Consider the following 21,637-nt stretch of genomic DNA (forward strand, 5'->3'; position numbering starts at 1 on the left):
AGTTTAATAACCCTATCCATTCATATCTGTGAAGTGGATTTCATGCTTTTGAAATGCATTTCTTTAAAGTAACCTTACATGGACAGGGAGGGAAAGGTTACTGGGGGGTTACTGCTGGTGACAGTGGCAATAGAAAGAATATAAACCCCAATCTCATCTCAACAGTAACAGCACTTGTAGAGATCAGTTTAATCAGGAAAGGATTTTTGTGGCAAAAGAAGAGTTCCAGTCCCTTGCCTTGGCACTCCATTTCTCCTTTCCCATCATGTTGTTGGGTGGGAGTGTAAGTAGTGGGGAAAGTAAGAGGAAGGACATAAGGAATACCTTTAGTTTCATTGTCCTCAGTCTTTCATTTAAAATACTACATCACTTCTCTCTCTGAATACGCCTATCTAGTTTTAGTGCTGTCAACGACATTAGTTCATGTATGAATGTTAACCTCACTTAAACTGCACTGGGGCTGACATTTAAAGGAAATCAATAAATCAATAAAAGTGTTCCTCAAGGTAACATATTTTGATGTTAATGCTTGTCACCAAAGCTCTAGAGCTTCAATTACGGCAAAACTGTTGTGCTCAAAGAAGTGAACACTTTAATGCATGTATGCTAATTCATGGCAGATGCAAGATTGGATCAAACCGTAATTGTGATAGAAGAGTTTGGAACTAGCTACTCTCTTATTAGTGGTGTAGATGTTGCCTGTATTTTGTCATTGCTGGAAACGAATTCCTGGCTCACATCCACATGAATGAATGAAGCAGCTATTCACAGTGAGGACCAATATTATAACATTCATATCTCTTTTTTGAGTTACTGTGGATATGTGGTAAAATGAAGCCAGTGATAGAGTAATCCCCCCCAGCTTTTATTTTTAAGGGCTCTCTGCTAATATCAAATCAATAGATACTGGAGCATTCATCTGCATTTTTTAAACTCTGGACGGAGGTTCTTCTGGAGAACAGTAGAAAAAATTAAAAAAAAGTCATGGTCCAGAGTGTGTGTCTGTGGTCCCATAATCCACACAGAAAAAAGATGTGTCGTTGAGAATTGTCATATGATAAGTTGCATTTATCATGCATACTTGATTGCTTTTTCTGTACAGTTGTCATAGTCTATTATCAAGGAATCCCTGGTGTTCCTGACTTTTGATTTTACCCTTAATGCAGGTTTTAAGCTATTCTTGCAAATAGAAAATTTTTTAAAATTATTATTATTTATTTTTATTTTGTAGTGCAGAATTGTATTCATTCTCTCTTGTCCTGTCAAAAAGCATTTACACAAAAAGCTGTTCAGGTAATACCAAGTAATATTCTAGCCTCCACTGGTGACAGATATAAAAGAACTTTACAGGTTTAGAGTACTTATGGCAAAGCTTAAGGCAAATTCTATAAATGCTCTCCCAAGGCATCAGAATATAAAACTGTGCAATTTGAGTGTGTGTATGTGTGCATGATTATGTCAGTTTAATGCATATTGTACCGTACCCCTGTCCTACTGAGCCCCTGTCTTGTTAGATTCAAGGTAATTAAACGTCTTTCTTAATAGGCATCCTGTTTCCATCATGGCTGGTTTGTTATTCAAGCTATATATCTAATTGTGACTAGGACATAAGAATACTAAAAGCACCCCTGAGTGGCACTGGTATACTGGACTGCTTTCTGTAGTAATCAGGGAGCAGCTTAAAAAAAAAAGTCAGCCTTCATTTTAAGAGTTTAGAGATGCCAGCGTATAATTAACATGCTTCATCCTACTTTGCAGTCCCTAGAGCAAGGAAGAAAGAGGGGTAGAAACATCATTTTCAAGTCTAAATGTCTCTTAGGGTTATCTGAGGACTGCTGTAATTCACACTCCAGACTTTCACTTACGTTTTATTTAAAAGTAGCAGTTTAGCCATTACTGTGTGCCCACACACCAAAGTTTATGATTCCCTGAGGTCTCCTAAGACTTAATTTTTTTTTTTTTTTTTAGAATAGGTGGAAAAATGCGTGCTGCATTTGATATTCCAAATTGCAGGGATTTTATTGACATGTTTTTAAATACACAGTTCACCTCCCCATTTGAAAAATGAGTGTCTTGGGTTCAGGGTAATTAAAAAAAAAAAAAAAAAAGAAATTCTACCGTATGTTAAAGAGGAAGTCATCCTGTTCCCTAAGGCCTAGGGAACCCCAGGGTTCCCTATGTTCTTCAGGGAGCAGCGCAGTCCAGCTGCTTGCTGGGGGCTAGGAACCAAGGGTCTCCCTAGGGCAGCAGGGCAGGGCCCGTCCTGCCACCCCCAGCCGAAGAGCAGGGCAGGCTGGGGGGCTGCCCATGGAGTGGGGTCAGGATCAGGCCTGGTGAGAGGAACCAGAGTCAGACCCAGACCCAGGTGGGTGGGCAGTGCCATGGGGATGGGAAGGGGCTGAGTTTGATTGAGGGAGTCAGTCAGGGTCTGGCAGTTGTGCTGTCTTTAAGCTGGCCCTCAGCAACGGCAGCCAAACTTCTAGGAGGAAAGATGCCCTCAGGACCCTGACACCATGAAGCTCTTTTGCAGCCCAAATGGGACGTAGTCAATTCTTCCCTCTCTCCTACCTGTGAAAGTTCATTGCTGTTTCTACATGTGTTGTTTTGTTTTTGTTTGTTTTTTAATTCAGGTGGTCCATCAGATGGAAAAAAAGGGGAAAGTTAAATTAATCTGTGCCTTACAAATTTAATGTATTTTTATCTTCTGTTCTAGAAAAAATTAGAAGACTTGAATGCTGACTGGAAGGCAATAAACCACTTAATTCGACAACTAAAGGAAAAGCCAGCATTAGGAGCGCCTGGCCTTTTCTCTCCAGGTGTCTGTAAGTGCTTCAATATGTACATCTTTTCAAATTAGTTACAAATCACATAGTTAAAGGGAAAATGGGTTGAGACAGTCTTAATTCTTCATGCATCCAAACAAATTTCAGCTTTAGCTTGTAAATGGGAGGTGTGTTGTTATGGCATTCAAGTTGTTTTATATTGTTTCTATTTCATGTAATGTGTAGCAGAAGACAAATTATTTTATAGATTTGATGAAATGATTGCAGCGTGCTTTTCAAATTACTACTGTTTCGAAGTCTTGTGTCTTTATTCTATGAAGAGATGATGACTTTCTACATGTATTCATGGAGAAAATACTATGGAGGGAGACGAATTGTTTAAATTAAAAGATAATAATGGTACAGGCCAAGTGTGTGTAAATTTGTCACAGAATGAAATTCTTAAAATACATTTTATATTTGTGAGGCGAATGAAGTGGGACTGTTTCAAGACAAAGCATGAACATTCATAGAAGAAGTTGTATGATAACGTGGTAGATGTAACTCTGGAGTTAAACATTATGTCTGTGATATAATTTGTGGGTGTCTTGAGTTCATGAGTACAAAAGAGACTTTTTCTCCATTTCATTTAAATTATTTGACAAAATTTTTATTATATTTTTCTAATATCACTTTGTACCTGCTGGTTCTTTGCAAGAGCTACAAACTCATTTTTATCTCCATGATACATGGATTTTTTTCCTTCTGCTTTGCTTTGAAATATATTGATTAGGCATGCATTGTAAAGAAATATATAACGGAGGCACTGGGCTAAAGTCTGAGTTTCTAAAGTCTCTAAGATTCTTTACTTGATATTAAACTATCTCAGTTGCTTGGCTGAAGAGTGTTTTTCACCTATACAAGTTGCAAAGCTGCTTGGGGATCTGCTCAGATTTGGGAGAAATGTTTTCTCCTGTTAGGTTGCCTGTAACACAGGCTATGATGCAGTTGCAGGAGTCACCTGGGATTTGATTACTTGTAAGATGTTGATCCCTCTTGCTTTTAACATGTTATAATGCGTAGCATGCAAGAAAAAACTGATACTGGAGAATTTTGTACATTCTACTAGACATTCTAGGACAGCAAAGCAGGAAAATTGTTTTGCAGGGGAGTAAATAATTACACCACCTAGAAAGAATCCAGAATATTCAGTAAGACAGTCCAACTTCTGTCAGAGTTGTGTATATTAATTCAAACAAAACAGATGTCTTACTTATGGCATATTCAATCTTATTAAAGAGGAACTATCATTTAGATTTAGCCGTTTAGAACTGCCATGGTTCCAGTGGTGATCTTTTAGATTTTCTAAAAAGGGCTAAATACTACTAGTGTTTATTTATTTGTTTATTTTTTAACTGATAACACAGCAGCATCCTTGCTTTACAGGATTTTGTTCTAAGGGATGCTGTGGAAATTCATTTAATGACATGGGGGAACTGAAGGAGATGTGTAATCAATTTTTGTTGTGCTGGGTCACTAAACTTGCTGTGTCAGTTTTGCATGTCAGCAGGTTATGTCAGCTTCCGGGGGGAGGGAGTGCTTGTGAATTTGCTGTTTCAAAGGAAATGGTAATAACTGAACAACAGATAGAACACAGAATGGTAGGAGAACACATAATATAGTAGTTTCTATATTAACTAATCTTTAGCCAAAGAATTGCAAAATTAATCGTTTACCTTAATTCTAGATGTAGGCTTTGACTACTGATGTTTCTGAGACTCAGCAGATGGAATTATACATGCAGAAAATGAAAGCACTGGTGTTCTATAAAGGATTAGGCAGGAAGTAAGATTGATTTCCTTTCTAGTGCCAAGAGCACTAAAAATTTGAACCTGTGCTTGTAACGCTAATTCATAATTTTTCTTTATTTGGGTCAGTTTACTGCAATAGCATCATTATATATGAATCATCATAAAACTGTACAGTTCAGAAGGGACCTGTGGAGACATCTTTTCCTCTTGTTCAAAGCAGGGTCAGTTAGAACAGGTTGCTCAGGGTCATGTCCAGCCAGGTTTTTTCCTCCTCAGGAAGTTGTAGAGAGCAATGAGGTTACTTTTTAGCCTTCTTTTCTCCAGACTAGGGAACCCGAGTGACCTTAGGCTCCCCTCACAGGACATGCCTTCCAGCCCTGTTATCAGTTTTGTTGCTCTCCTCTGGACGCTTTCAAGTACGTTAACATCCTTTTAATAATATGAAGCGCAGAACTGCACACAATATTCAGAGTATAAATATAGCAGGAACATCACCTCTTTTGACCAGCTGGCTATGTTGTGCTTAATGCAACCCAAAATGCGTTTTGCCTCTGGGCTGCTAGGGCACACTGCTGGCTCATGTTGGTCAAAGGAGGTGATTCTCCCTCTCTACTCTGCTCTTGTGAGACCCCATCTGGAGCATTGTGTTCAGCTCTGGGGCCCCCAGTACACGGAGAACATTGACCTATTAGAACAAGTCCGGAGAAGGCCACCAAGATGATCAATGGGCTGGAGCACCTCTCCTGTGAAGACGGGCTGAGAGAATTGGGGTTGTTAAACCTGGAGAAGAGAAGATTCTGGGGAGACATTATAGCGGCCTTCCCGTACCTAAAGGGGGCCTACAGAAAAGCAGGAGAGGGACTCCTTGCCAGGGAGTGTAGTGATAGGACAAGGAGAAATGGATTTAAAATAAAAGAGGGTAGGTTTATGTTAGATATAAGGATGAAATTCTTTACTTTGAGGATGGTGAGGCACTCGCACAGGTTGCCCAGAGAAGCTGTGGATGCCCTGTCCCTATAAGTGTTCAAGGCCAGGTTCGACTGGGCTTTGGACAACCTGGTCTAGTGGAAGGTGTCCCTACCCATGGCAGGAGGGTTGGAACTAGATCATCTTTAAGATTATTTAGATCCTAATCCAAGACACTCTATGATTCTACTGCCAGTCTGCAACCCCAGATCCCTTTCTGCTGAGCTGCTTTCCAGCCACTTATCTCCTAGTCTGTACCTGTACCTGGCATTACTCTGTCCGAGGTGCAGAACCTGGCATTTTCCTTTGTCGAAGGAATGATGATGATGTGATCAATGATCAATGTGCACTACCTGAAACACCACAGCTGGGGATATTCACCCTCTGTCTGCAGTTAAAACAGTGAGAAGCCTGAACGTTAGCACTAGTCTTTGGAAAGAGGCCTCCCTACCACCCTTTCCCTCCAAACTTATGACTCGTATGGAATTACTGTTTTCCTTGAACTATGATGTCAGGAAAATATATTCTCAAAGAAGTAAAATAGAAGCCTCCCCACATCCAAATGCTTTCATTTGAGGTCATTTTAAAAGAATGATGCATAAAATGATTTTGGAAGGACTCAATGAAGCAATGGAATTATCTCGTGTTGATAATTATTTGTTTCCTGATTCTATAGAGACTTCTGTGGCCATCAGAATTTAATAATGTCGATATCTGTTCTGCTGAGACCAGGGAATGAAGATGTAATTGGCTAACCTCTACTACCCTGTCAGGTGTCATTTTGTCTAGTCTGGCTACAAGAACTCAGCCAGAGGGTCTTACTAAATATACCATCTGGTGGATATAATAGAGGGAAAGGACCCTTTGTTAATTATTTCTAGGTCTGTGTATTTGAGCTTGTTTGGAAGAATAAGTACTAAAAAAATATTCTTGATATTCCACCAGGCCAGTGTGCCCTTGGGCATAATGAACAAGAACTACTCTTCCAGCTAGCAAAATGTACTTAGCTGAGAGGTACTTCCAAAACCTTAGCAAAAATTGACTTCCAAGACAGGATGATTCAGGAAGGAAATCACACTTACTATCTGTACTTGACATTACAACATGAAATTGTGTCAACATCTCTATACAAATAACTGATAAGTTGCTTAGCCAGCAGTTTGAAAGCATTCTAAGTGGAGAGAAATGCAATTTTGGAATGTGCTTTTATAGGACAAATTTTAACACTATCTTTAGCATTCATACAAATTCTTTTGTACTGAACTGCTACCTTGGTAGTTATTTAAAAAGTTAGGTAAAGTTATATAGTGCTTTGTAAACCCACGTAGCGTGGGAGACGTTCTTAACTTTGTTCTTGAGGAAGACATTTTTCAATCAAGTAAGATGTTAGGGGGAAATTATGGCCACTTTTGTCTAGAGTTATACTTGAAAAAACAGTTTCTTAAAAGTATATGTTTTTATTCTAAATTATGCTTTACTTGAAGATAAGGAAACCTTAAAAACAATAGAATTAAAACAGTTGATAATACTTGGTTAGCCCATTTTACGTTACATGTACAGTTAATATAACTGAGAGTGCTACTTTATATTGTTATTCCTGCAGTTTAATTTATTCGATGTCCTTGTGTATAGTTAGTTTCACTTTTTCCCTGAATTTTTAGACAAGTTTTTGTCTTTTTGCATGAAATGCCTAATAAATATAAACAGAAAAGATATGACTGAAATGAAGAAAAAAAGCAGAGTGATAGTGTCAATTACAATGTTAAAATTATTTTTAAAATTAAGTGGAATTCAAGTTATTTGCTTCTTAAAGCTCTACAAGTCAGCAGTCCTTAATGCTTTAGAGAATTACTTTCAGAAGGTCTGTTTAAAAAATTGTTTTCATTTTACAGGTTATAGCAGGGTTAGAGAGGCATATGGCAGAAATGCATTATGTGTGTTGTTAATTATTGTATATTTAATACACAAAAATTGAAGAAAGCTTCAGCAGCACTCATTCCACTATCTGTCAGCTTTAGGTGTCTTTCTTCTAATGTATGTGATCAAACGTGTTCTGTGTGTTCCATATAATTTGCTTTCGGGGTATGAGTTGGAAACTGCAGGCATGGAGCCAAAAACTGCAGAGGAGAAGGTTTTCAGGATTTAGAATGAGTTAGGAAGAATGAAGAGGAGTGTTGCATCAAGCTGAGTCTGTTGAAAGGAAGTTGAGCCATGTTTCTGTTTTCAAGAGACAAAGACAAAAAATAAAAGAAGAAAAGAAAAAAAATGACAACAACCAGTTTTGGGCAAAAATGCACAATAAAAGCTATTTTCTTTTCTGTAGTATTTTATAGCTAATGTACTCTGAAGCGTTTGTTGTTTATACATTGAACGCAGTGTTTGAGTGAACAGGTATGTTCTAGTTCAGAGCTGTGTTTCCCAGAATTTTCAAATACTAGACTTAAAAACCTTGTGTGTTTCATTATGTGCACCTGAAAAGATAACAATATGTGTATTTAGAGGGTAAATTAAAAACAAATGTACAAATCAGATGTTAGAGACTCTGTATTGTTTATAGCAGCTGGCATAGCATAATTGAGACCAAGCATACCCAAAATAATTCCTTGGGGAAGACTGAGCAGTCTAGGAACGTGTGCGCCTACAGTGTTTTCAGTACTAATGCAAACATGTTGGTATTTTAAAAATACATTGCACATATTATTCACCATTTAAAAGAACTATGCTATCAACTATTAAAATGCTTGTGTGGGGGACATAGTAGGTAATATTTCAGAACCATTCTCCACAGAGTTGAACAGCTAAGAATCCCCAGCTTACATCTGTTTTGACAAGTCCTACACTGAGTTTAGAAGGCAGTGCTACTGACAATAGTCCATTTTAGTTAACATTCCTTTTAGGACACCAGTAAATGAGATCACTAGCATGGGAGTTGTCACAGAGAGAAATACTATTTCCAACGATGACCGTGTCCAGAATTGTATAGCTTGTTATATTTGTGTGTGCAGAATCTAAGGGAAATGTCTGCTTTTAATATCAGTTATAATTCTGTTTAACTCTATGAAATGTTTTACTGAAGCAAAATATAGGAAAGAAAGTGAACAGGGAACAATGCGGTAAGGAAGTGTCATAGAGAATATCTTGAGTTCTTGAATCGGTGGTGAGCAATAAGAGTAGGCTCTTAAGTCAGTTGGCCTAACAATGATTGCTCATTCCAGTGTAAAGTGGAATAGTAAAGGAATTAATCACTGTCTTTACCTTTTCTTTTGGTTGCTCTGTATCTTTGGAGGAAAGAATAAATAATAATTTATATAAGCCATTTTAGGTTGTTTGATTTTTTGGTCATTTTACTCTACAGGCTTCTGTAGCAACGAGGTTCACAGATACCAACCGGAGTTGGCCCTGTTATGTGTGCATCACCATATATCATTTCCCCATTGTGTTCAAGAAAGAAGTTGTCTGATCATTCCATCTGATTTTCATTAAGAAGCTTCTTCACTTCTAACACATGTGCCACATCAAACAAATAGCAATATGGCACAAAACTGAATCTGTTACCATTTGATTGGAGATTTTTCAAGGTCAGGACCCAGTTTCACAAGCAGTTCTGTTTTTCAATACAGCTGACAACAGACACAAGCTGAAGACAAACTTGTCTAATAAAGCTTTCAGATTCAATTTTCTTTCTGCATATAGCTTCAGGAATCTCTGGAGGTCATTCACAGCATGTACTGCAACACCAACAGGGAGAAGTAATGAAAAGAGTCTGGATAAAAAGCTGACACTATGCCTTCAGAGCTGTGTGAATGAAAACATAATAAGCAAGTTTATAAACACAAATCTCTATGATTCTCAGAATTTCTATCTTGATCTTTATAGCATGTCTTGATGTGAGGATTTGTTCCTGGATTATCTGACAGGTGGAAAAATACATACCAAATATTACTTAAACCACAAAAGAGTGATTTAAAACAAAAGAGAGAAGGTTACCACTTTATATTTAACATTCTGTTTCAGGGGTCTCACTATAGGTTGCACTTTGAAAGTGTCTGTGATAAACAGATGTGACAGTATAGTTTACAAAGGGAATGTGAACCTTTATTTTGATTCTTCAGGGCTCAATTGATTAAATAAAACTCTGTGGGTTACTACCTGGAATTTTTATTACATATACACCTATGATGAAATGTAAATCAGAATGTGGAAATAGAAATTGGCTGATTCACTGTTATTAAAGACAATATGGAATCTAGGTCTGTCTTTTTTCTTTTCTGTAACAAGTTGTTGGAAGTATAGCTGTCAAGATTTGTGACATAAGTAAGAGTAATGCTATCATCAGTCTTTCAAAGGACCACATTCACCTACACCCTTTTTGAAATATGGTCTAGTATTTTCTTCTGAGGAGCGGGCTTCACAGCTTGTTTTCTTTCATTTGATTTCCTGGTCAATAGCTAGTAGAAGCAGGATGGACAGGAACCATTTTGATTAAACTCCATTAAATGTGGATGATACCATCTTGCAGAATTCATCAACATATTATTGATAACCTATACCACATGAGAGCACAGAACTAAGTTATAGATAAGGTATTTTTGTTTGTTTACATGGCTCATGTGACATGGCTCAGAAAATATTATGCATAATATTTAATTTTCTCCAGAACTATGTTCAGCGCACTCTACAGAATACAGAGGTAGTAATTTTTGAGAAATGTGGCATCAACAGATTTGCATCATTTTATAGCACAGACAGGTAGAATAAGAATTTGAACTGGTTCATCCCAGAAAATACAGAAAAGTGGTTTCTCAGCTCATTAGAGTTCCTAGCAAATAAGTATTAAATGGTGGTTTATGCTTTTGTTTGTTTGTTTGTTTTAATCAGTCTCTTTCTAGCTTTAGATCACTTTTTTTTTTTTCTTTTTTCATGCTTTAAGCTTATTCTACCTCTTTTTTCTGTTACAGTTACCTAAATTACTGTGATACCTGGCTATCTAGATGGCATGGGCTTGCAAATAGCAGTAATCTCTCCTTTCTGTTTCCTTTTATATAGCGATTAGGGCTATTGGCAATTGCACTATGTGAAGATCTTTTTTATTCACTACAGTAATAGAAAGCGATAGGTCATTCTGCACATAGTTCTTTTGACTTCTGTGTAGTTCTTTGTTGACTTGTCTTTTTAAAGGAGGAAAGCAAGCTGGCTTTTCCTTCCGAAAGGTGTAGTGTTCATTGCCATACCGGTCATATCCTACTGAGAAGTGCAGTGGCACTGACATCCTTCCTAATGTTTCTGCAGTGACTAGCACTGCTGCAGAGTTAAGTCTGCTCTACAGAGAAACAGCCAACCAAAGAATATGAGAAAGTGCGTTCACAGATCACGAGCAGACTGGAGGCCTCATGGAATGAGGAACAAAGCTTATTATGAGGAACAAAGCTTAATTGTTTTTAACCTTTCTGCTCTACTAAACCTTTCTGCTCTACTTTGTGCTAAAAGAAAGCAAGACCTATTTCTTAAACTGCGGAAAGCTAAGATGAGGGAAAAGATGGATAATCTTCTCTACTACTCCAGTCATAAAATTCTTTAGTCCTGTTGTTTATATGAAGCTTGTCACTGAAACATCAGACTGCTTTCTTCACTTGTGTCAGCGTGGAGTAGCAGGAAACGTAGCGATGGAGATACGCATGTTGAGATTTGAAGTACTGGTATTTCGTTCAAGAGTAGATTAGTGGTCAGAGGGCACATAAGTTCCCAAAGGCATTTTTTCCTATGGTCAAATTAGAATAGCTGGAAAAGCAATAGGCTAGTTTGACCTGAAAAGTAAGCATTACATGTATTTTCATGAACTAGTAGTACAAGGCAAGAGATTTTAACATTTCTGACGAAGAAGAAAGAAGGTGCTTGCAGTGATTTAAGGAATTGCTTTGTCAAAAACAAAGTAGTACTGAAGATTTGCCTTCTCTAGCCTTCTGTGAGTGGTTTTGAATTGTGCAGGATTTTTCTCTTTAAGAGTAAGAGTACACTTGGAATTTTTTGCATGAATACTGTAATGCTGCCTTATTAGCTAGTACCTGAACTCTTCAGCACTGATTATTTCAAAGCTTCTTCAGATTGATTTTCATAGGACTGTAGAAATTGGAGCTGCTGGCACTATGTATTTTTCCTTGTATCAAAGAACTAGCTGCTGAAGTTCAGTTACATGACAATAGTGGTATACTGGAAATGTAAATTGTTGTCATACAGATTTACGTCCAATTGAAAGCTGCAAACTGAATCAAGGAACTTGTTATTTTTACTGACAAAAGGAATAATGAGAGTTGCCTGCATCATTTGTGACAGATGTTGTCACAACATTTTTTATAAGGCAAGTATGTGACAGTATTTGAAGGAACACCACCACTCCTGTAGTACAAAGTGTTCATTTTCATGAAAACCTTCCATAACAACTGCAATAGCTGCTTACTTGAAAGACTCCTGTCTTGTGAGGGGAAAAAAAAAAAAAGAGAGAAAAAAAAAAAGGTTTTGTAGAGTTTTTGTAGAGGTACAGATACTACTGCACAAAAAAAAAAAAAAGCTGTTTAAAAAAAAAAGTTTGGCTGCTTGACTCTTTGAACTGGAACTCTTCAGACTGCCTAGAAATGACGGTGTGTCTTGCTATATATTGAGAAAGTTAATTAGGGATGCAGAAATCAATTACTGAAAATATTCAGTGGGTAAAAGAAAAAAAAATTAAAAAAGAAATTTTGTTTCACTATTAAAATATGAATTTAAGTATAGGCAGAAATAAGCAGTTATAGTTATATATAACTTACATTTATAATTAATAAGGGGACTGTTTGTATCGATTCCATCTGCTGCTTCAGAAGATCCCAAAACAGGCTGCAACATTTTCTTCAACCCTTCCTTTAATTAAAAAATTTTAAGAACCATCCAGGTAATTTTATACTTAAAAACTAAATGTATAACTAGTCCTTATATGGAAAATATCAGCTCCATTGACTGAACTTTTGTATAGCAGATGATTACTGTTTTACAAATACATTCGTTTTAAATTAGTTTTTAGTATCACAAATCTCTTTGAGAATCCAAATGTTACTACAGTACAGAGTTTGTAGTGCTTCTGTTTCCCGTAAGATTGACTCCCTTGTGCACTGACTTCCTAAGGTTTCCTTTCAAAGGTCTCATGAAAAAGGTTGAAATGTTAATTTCTATATAAAAGGGATATCTCTATTTCATCATTGCTTAAAGAAAAAAAAATGTCATCCTGAAGCATGAATATTAATATGCATTGAATGCTTTTAAATTTTTCTTCCTTATCAGACGTAAAACTCTTTATCTAAGATTAATATATTATGAATGAATGAATGTATAAAGCAGCTTAGTCAAAAGTTTGAAGAAAGTGAATGAAGAAAATGAATACTTTTATCCAAAATTCCTATATTCCATTTGGTGTTTCAACTGATAAGTATATAAATCATTTAAGAGAAAGTACGACTTCATCTTCTTTTATACAAACCAAACCATTATATGCAATCTGAGGTTCTGTAGCCTCTCTGGCCGGATGTGAAATCTTCACAAGGAAGAATTCACCAAATGACAAACTAAAACTAGCAAAAGAGGATTTGAGTCATCCATAAAGACAGGTAATCATTTTTAGGTATTAGCTTTTCATTTTAATTGAGAGTCTGAATTTCCTACTTCAAGAAGTTTTCTTCTTTGCCTTGTGGAACATATTTCGCGTGAACCTAAGGAGAAGACTCAAATCAATAATGACAATACAGGACTCAGGCAAGCTAGAAAGAAATTGTTTGTCTAAGCTGGGAATTTTCTGGCACTTCATATCACAATTAAGATATAAGACAGTATTGTTTGGGAAACAACACACAAACATTTCTGAATATTTTTGCTTTTGTTACAGTAAATGATTAGCCTTAACATACTTCCAATTTATATTGTACCAATATCTCAGTATTTGTGTCAACTTTTATTTGTAAAGAATATGCCAGTGGCTATCAAGAAATTATTATTTTTACTGGTGATGATATCACAGACATTTTTTCATGTAATCTTTAAGCTAATGAAGATAAAGAAGAATCAAACAGTTATGTTTGATAAGCAGTTTGCATAAACAAGAACGTATTTTTGTAAAAGAAGATTTTAAAGTCTTTACCAGTAAGTTCAATCTTTTTTTCACCTGGACTATTTTTAAAGCATTATCTCAATATTATAATGAGTCCACAGTGGTGACACTTTAATTTTCGAATATTGTTTTCACCTAACTTTTAAAGTGTGTGTTAATAGTTAAATTAACCTTGGTAATGTAATCACTTTTATATTTTAAATTGAATTTAGAGCCACCATTTAGCTACTATAGGAAAGGTTCCTGTGGGTACCTTTTTTCAGTTTCAGTGTCTGCTTAATTCTTACACTCAATGCAAGCGATCCATTCATACCCTAGCCTTTCACTTTTCATTTTTTAGTGGGCCTATCTATCATGTTGAACTTTGCCTAAGGAAAGGTTCACAGGGAATACCATGACAACACTATGTTACTAAAAAGAGGCTGAACTTTCGAGCAGAGTATCTTTCAGAGAGGTTTGAATAAAACTGTAGGTCCAAGCAGAGCAAGAGTTATTAATGATAGCTGAGATCTATATTACAATCTTTAATTGATTTTCTACTACCTGCCCCTGCTTGAGTCACAACAAGGTAGAGTAATGCAGATTTAAAGTGTTTGACACAACACATAGTGCAGTCAGTTGGATGTTTACATACACTGTGCCTGAATTATTTACCTGTATTTTTCTGTTTTCCTCAGAGTCAAATGCAGGTGAGTTTCACTAACTAAAACAGAAATGAAGTTTAGTAGTAGTATGTTACTGTTACTCATTATCTAAAGGATTTAGGGCTGTCATCTGTCTTACTTGGTATTGCGAACTGTGGAAATAAATCCTTAGGCTAGAGATGCAAGTTACACAAAAATCTACATCTAGTTACTGTGTTACTTCGTTATCAAAAAGCTTTGACCTGGTTGATTTGGTTATCCTGCAAAATCAAAACTTTGACACTACTTAAAGCATTTGCAAGAACAGCTAGAAACACTCCTGTGAAAGGATTTGGTTCTGCTTAAGGACGTCAGTTGAGAAGGGGTGTTGGAAGGGGTTTGAAGCTTTTGGAAAAGTTGTCATTCTTACTGTCCATTCTGTTCCTGTTCAGAAGCTAAATAAAGATTTTGATTAGTTCAAAGCTGTCAGTCTGACGCTCTCTTGACACACATCACTGAAATAAGCAGAATAAAAGGGGGGGGAAAAAGTGCTTTCCTTCAGTTGACTTCATTCTGCTTATTTCTGCATTTAATATTTGAATTTAAATTTCATGACACATTTCTATTATTTCCACTCTGGAAATTTAGCATTACAGATTATTGCCAAGATGCACAAAAAAAACAATATTCTCTTGATTTTCATCCAATGTATTTCAAGGTTTGTGAACAAGTTGAAAATCACACCTAGTTCAGGCTACTGTTTAATTGGGTTTAGATTTTGCATTAGGTAGTTCGGTTCTGTTTCATTTTTCTCCTATTACTGTTCTGCATTGTTTCCTTCTTTATTAAATAGAAAGTGCTAATGAGAAGTTACTGGAAAAGCTATAGGTCAATGTGGTTTAATGTCCTAAGTCCTAATTGTCCTTTTGGTTTGCCATTTCACGGTATTCAACTGATACAACCTTTAAATAAATTGAAAGATTAAGTCCTTATTTGCCTTTCTGATGTGTTACAATAGGATAGAACTTGTTACCAAGATATTTGAAAGAAAGAATTTCATTCTATTTTTGCTTTGTAAATTAAATGTCCTGAACAAAACAAAACAACAAAAAAAAATTAAAAAAATTATATATCCCCTTGAGTCACAGAAACTGTCCGGGATGTTCTAGATAAATTACTTCAGAATAAGATCCTGTTGTTACATATTGTGTAATTAGTATTGATTTATATTTCTATGTTAATTTTAATTATTTATACTTTTCTGTTGAATGAATTGTATCTGTGCAAGCACGAAAGAAAGAGAAATAAGGGACAGATGTACTGTTTCTAGTGGTATTTTTGTTCTGAGGGGTGATAAATGTCAGAAGAGAAACATACTGTACAACTACTTTCTAAACGTAATTGCTATAATTTGATAACTTGAATATTTTTACTGCTAAGACAAAATGGAACAGAATATTACCATATTCAGTAGTGATAGATAATGCATCCTGAAGCTTTTAAAGAAGATATTATACTGGGCAGTGCACTTCTGCTAGTGCTTTATAGTCTTCACTGCAAAACTAAGCCAAAGTTCAGAGCAGTGAAACCATGCACATTAGAAGAATAGTCTCTTCTGGAATAGATGCCATTTGAAGGAAGAAGTGTGTATGTCCTTATGCATATACGTATATATAAATCAGCAAACTCTGAGTGTATACTCAGACCAAAATATGCAAGAAGCTAAGAGATGCCAGGCAGTCTTATCAGACATCCTGAGTCTGCTTATGGAGACTTATATTCTACTTTAGAATGTTTTTCTTTGATTTACCTGAAATACTAATGAGAACAGGGATTTCGTCTGAGATAAGACAACATCTGCTTAACATACGTGAATGCCAAACTAAGCAACTGTTTTTGTGTCGTCTAAGAACCTCTCAAGTCACAGAGGAAATACAAGGCCTTTAAATGAACTTTAGGCCAGATGGAAGTGGACCTAAGTATCCATCCCTTGGTAAAGACTCAAAGTTAATGCTTATGCATTCTTTTTGCACTTAACTCTTTTGGTAAAGTTCTGGAATGAAACAGCGGTGTTTTTCAGTAATTGCATGTGTCTTGACCTGTGTGGAATGCCTCGTTGCAAATAATGAGACTTTCTCTGAATCACTTTGACCTACAGTATCATGGAGTTCATGTGGGGAGAGGGTGAAAAGAGATTACACTTTGGAATTGGTACAGGAAATTGTGACTGAAGTGTGGAGTTGAAATCCCATCCAGGAGTGAGAATATAGACAATTCTGTGAATTTATGTCTTGGGTATATAATGGTGTCAGACAGATTTTTGATACCCAGCCCAGAGAGGGGAAGGCAGAAGAACATATCAAACAAAGAAAGCTCTAAAGAACATCATTAAAACATCATAAAGCAAACAAAATATTTCAAAATCTGTGAAAAACTGTAAGGTATTTTATTTTCGTTATTTATTTCTAGTTAGTGTTTGTTGCATATTATTTTGTCCTTCAGGCAATTAACTGACATTCATCAGAGACAGACATGCTCAGAGAGTTGTCTGCCATTTTCTTCCCCTGCTGAAAAAAGATGAAAAATTCAATAGCCTTCTGGCTTCAAACATTAAAACAGTACAACTAGCTCATTGCCAGTAAACTGCATGTACTATATTGGCAGAAGTACACTGCATGTAATTGTGAGGATATTAATGATCATTTCTTGACCCTTTTTGAATTCACCTTACTTTATGGGTAGAGCATTGGAGACAGGGAAAACAATTTTTGTTTGTTCGTTCGTTCGTTTGTTCGTTTGTTTCCCATGATATTGCCAGGAGTTATTTCAGACCATTGAAGTTTGCAAGCTCTAAGTGCCAACTCAGCCAAACTAAGTAACTAATAATACTTTTTTTTTTTTAATGTTGACATTCTTTTCTAGCTTCAGCGTACAAGTGAACACAATAGCAAATGAATCTACAAATGAAATAGTTCTCATTTGTCTGAATGTGAGAAGTAACTCAATAGTAAGTTCCTCTTGCCTTAAAGGAACATTATCTAGCTTTCTTTCCTTGCTCATCTTGCAGATCTTAATGCACTGTTACTGCCTCCCTCCCCTTTTCTGCTTGATGTGGCTTTGTTTTAAATATTACCTTTGATGTCCAAAGTTGGCAACTGTATGGACCCAACCATTTTTTGGAGCCATTCATGATCTGCCACTCTGAGGAAGAAGCTGACCTGTTCTCCCTTTTTTCCTTCCCTGCAGAAGTAGTTGCCAAACTCATTCCTCCTTCATCTGCTGACCGGCAAAGAAAAACTATGGCTTATTGCTGCTTTAAGGAGAGAGATAGAAGAGATGATGTCTGTTACTGCCAAAGCATGAAAGTTCGGCAGCTAGTAGTGCTGTGCTTCTCTCTAGCCAGCACAGACAGTAGGAATCTGGGGTGCTAAGCACCATTCACTATTTAAACACCTCCTCACACATCTGTTCCAAAACAGAAAACAAAGGCTGGATGGAGGCATCACGAATCCAAAGATTCAGACTTAAAACCGTGGGTTAGAACTCATTCATTAGGTAATGAGCTGACTCTTCTGCTCAAAGTCATACCTTCAGCCACTTGAGTCCATTAGTGAGTAATGGGTGCAGTACATTACCTTCTGTGCATGGCCTCCCTATTTTCTGGTGCTAACAGCTATGGGCAAAGTGAACACAGAAGTACTGTTAACAGCTTTCCTATATCAGAAGTAATTTTGAGAGTGACTAATCACAGAATGGCTGAAGTTGGAAGGGACCTCTGGAAGTCATCTGGTCCACACCCCTGCTCAAGTAGAGACACCTACCTAGAGCAGGTTGACCATGACCATGTCCATGGTCAACCTCTCTCAGCTTCTCCTTATAGGAGAGGCTCTCCAATCCCTTGATCATCTTGGTGTAATCTATGCTTCATTTGCATGATTTAGGTAAGAAGAAATATAATGGGGCAGATAATATCTGGAGTAATTGCAACAGAGATGAAAGAAAACCTGATGAATACAGATTAATAATTAATCGTGTGTGTAAAAGTCTTTAAAAAAAAAAGGAAAGAAAACAGGAAAAGGAAGAGATCCTTTAGGGCTGTATGATAGGGTTTTATTTGTTTGTTTGTTTTTGATATTAAAAACTGACAGTCTTTAACTGTAGATGATCCTCTGTCATAGCAAACAGTGGGATGTTATAAAAAAAAAAAGCCCACAAAAATCCAACTCGACAAGCCTCTTTCTATGTCAGCAAAAGATTAATGCATTTTCTCATCCGTTTGTGAGATTTTATTTAAAACTTTCCTTGCTAGAACAGCATTTACAACCATTATTTCACAGTTTTTCACAGGTATGTGATTTCAAAGCTCAGGAAGGAAAAGTACAAGGATTGCACTTCAGAAATACAATAATGATATGGGTGGGTGGATAAATATATTTAATTGCAGTGTATGTCATTAAAAATCACCACTTGCAGGAGTCACTTTTGGTATTATAATATTGCTGTTTATTCAGGCTGGATAAATAACATAGATGTTAGCTGATTTGGTAAATTGTTCGTAATCATACAGTATTTTTAATGCTGACAGCATCTTCTGTTGCTTTTAGTGACAGTCATTTTGATGCTTGTGCACAGCTTTTTCCCTTTCTGCATTGCTGAAGAAGGTCACTGATTCCCCAGTGAAATAACTCAACCCTTTCCTCATTAGTGAAAAAGAGTTGCTAAATTCCTTGGCAAGATTGGTTAATGTTACTGATTTACTGTTTTACATGGTTTTATGGCTAAACTGCTGAACCTTCACCTGCTACTTGCATTTTTGGACTTCAGACCTACTTTGTGAATGGCATAAATGCAAATAAGGAAAAATTTCAGACTCATAGGAGAAAAAAAAAAACAAAAAAAAAACAAGCAAACAAACAAAATGCAATTTACTCTGCATGTTTGTTTGTTGTTTTTTACTTAAAGACAACCTAGCCTACAGGAAGGTTGCAGGAAATTGGTTATCTCTACACTGTAAAGAGACTGGAAGAAAATACAGGTGAATGTCTTGGGTCCTTCAGAAATTTATTTTTCATTTTCAAGAACTGTTCACTTGGAAGTTTCTAACTTCACTTTAGACTCGCTTCACTTCTGTTCCCCTCATTGCAGCAACTGCAAGTGTTCTAGTGATGTATCTATTTTATTATTTTTCTTCATGGACTAGACTTCTTGAAAGAATGGGAAAAAAAGTAACCAAAATACATCATGGTAGCCTCTTATGCATAATGGATTGCTGTTGTATGAATAACAGGAGGGAAGAAAAGTCTGATAGTTTATAACCAACTATTTGTAAATGACGTAACTGAGAAGTAGAAATCAGTCTGTTGCATGGTGCTCTCTGCAATGGTAGCTCTCTGTGTCAACTCCCATCATTGTTGACTGTAGAGAAACTGCTCAGTCCAAGCACTGAATAATGAACTGATTCTTTAACAACCAGCTGTTAGGTCAAGAAAGGGCATAAAAGACAAGATATGTCAATTTTCTTCAAACAATATGAAAAAATTCCACTAATTTCCACATAGTAGCACATAATAATATTAAGTTATGAAGAATAAAAAGATGAAACTGTCCAAGGTTAAATTTCTTGTGAAAGCATCCATATCAGTCACAGAGCCTATGGGAAATACCTGCTGGTAACAGAAAGTGAGACAAATTTACAGTTACAGCGTGGCTAGAGACCATGGAAGAAATGTGTTTCTAGATATGTGGTCATACTGTGATAAACTAAATACTACGGCCTACACATTTTCAATCAGCCTTTAACCTCAAGACAGATCCAACCACGCTACTAGATTTTGGAAGATGACTCATGTGTAGCGATAATTCACTGACCTTGAGTGAGTGTTCGTATTATATTGAGATGTCTTTTCTTGTGTTACCAGGGCCCAGGATGTAATCTGAATATGCTGGGAGTGTTGAATGTTAAACACATACTATAATAGGAGTACTACGGAAAAATGAATTCATATATTCTTTTAGTTTTAATTTTCATATTTCCATTAGACATAATATAAAAACAAAGAGCTTATTTCTGTATAGCTCTTTCTATTGCATAAATTCTGTTTCTGAAATAAACATTTTTCATAGTTCATTTATTCAGTAATTTTAGTATTTATTTTTTCTTCTTTCAGTAACTTCTGGTCAAACTGTTGCTGTGGATACACAAACCAGGGTAACCAAGGAAACCACCACCTTCAAACCAGAAATGCCATCTTCTGTGCTTTTGGAGATTCCAGCCTTGGCTGACTTCAATAAGGCATGGGCAGAACTCACTGACTGGCTTTCTCGACTGGACCGAGAGATAAAATCTCAGAGAGTGACAGTAGGTGATCTTGATGATATCAACGACATGATCATCAAACAAAAGGTATGAGAAACACTGATTTTTCAAGTTGAAAGCCTCATGATCTTTATTCTGAGTTAAATCATTTCAGCAGGGAACATAGGAGGGATGACAGGCTGCAATACATGTAGTGGTTGCTTAAGCTACTTTATCCCATAAAGATATTTACTGGTTAAAATGGTAAGATAATTAATTGGAAAAAGAAAAAGAAAAAAAAAGGTGTTTAATATTTTCTATGGTACTCAAGGAAAAGATTTAGCTTCCAATTGCTTGTGCTGATGGTGTAGTAAGATGGTGATATATGCCAATGGTTGAAATATAAACCTCAGGAGAAAAAAGGCATGACATATTAAACTCCAGATTGCCAGGAGAAAAGATAGCCTGTTTCATACCTTTTCTTATGTTGTTTCTGCAACGAATTTCTGAGAGGCTTCTATTTTGCTGCTGCTGGGTTATGAAAAGCTCCTCAGTCGTCCTAAAGAAAATAATAGCTCATTAATGTAAATGTTTTGTCAGCAAAACTGCATCAGTGTTACTTATCTTTGAAAACACAGAAAAATATGGAAATGCATGTGCAAGGACAAAAAAAAGACTAACTTTAGCTACTCAATAGCAATAAAATTAATTTGTTATTATACAGTTGAAAGTAATTACCTGCCTTCTAGATTTAGCTTTGCTCAATATAAAACATTTGGCTTGCCTGTGCAAAACTTTTCAGTGTTAAATTTCTATTTGGTTCAGTTCTAAACTGAATTTAGGACTCTCTATTATAAATCACTCTTCTGCTTCCTCTTCCTCCTAATAGAAAGACTAATTTATTTTAAGGAAGATATTAACATTCTTTCTCTTTGGTTAAAATAAAAACAGAAGGAGAAACAGTAGACAAATTTTGCTTTATAACTGTACTAAGCAGTTTTATAAGAAGGTGTATATTAAAATACACAGATGTCTAGTAGGATTAGTTC

At 36.2% G+C, this 21,637-nt stretch overlaps 1 protein-coding gene across 21 annotated transcripts in view; it reads left to right on the forward strand.

The window, feature by feature from the left end:
- The window catches only part of DMD (dystrophin), a 1,239,454-nt gene that overhangs the window by 880,342 nt on the left and 337,475 nt on the right, over nt 1-21,637 (forward strand). For all 21 annotated transcript variants that reach the window (XM_066990426.1, XM_066990443.1, XM_066990448.1 and 18 more), the window contains 2 exons: nt 2,714-2,822; nt 20,461-20,696. In XM_066990426.1, the coding sequence (XP_066846527.1) occupies nt 2,714-2,822; nt 20,461-20,696 (345 nt within the window). The remainder of the gene's footprint in view (nt 1-2,713; nt 2,823-20,460; nt 20,697-21,637) is intronic.

The sequence above is a fragment of the Anser cygnoides genome, chromosome 1 (assembly GCF_040182565.1).
Source record: "Anser cygnoides isolate HZ-2024a breed goose chromosome 1, Taihu_goose_T2T_genome, whole genome shotgun sequence".
Lineage (NCBI taxonomy): Eukaryota > Metazoa > Chordata > Aves > Anseriformes > Anatidae > Anser > Anser cygnoides.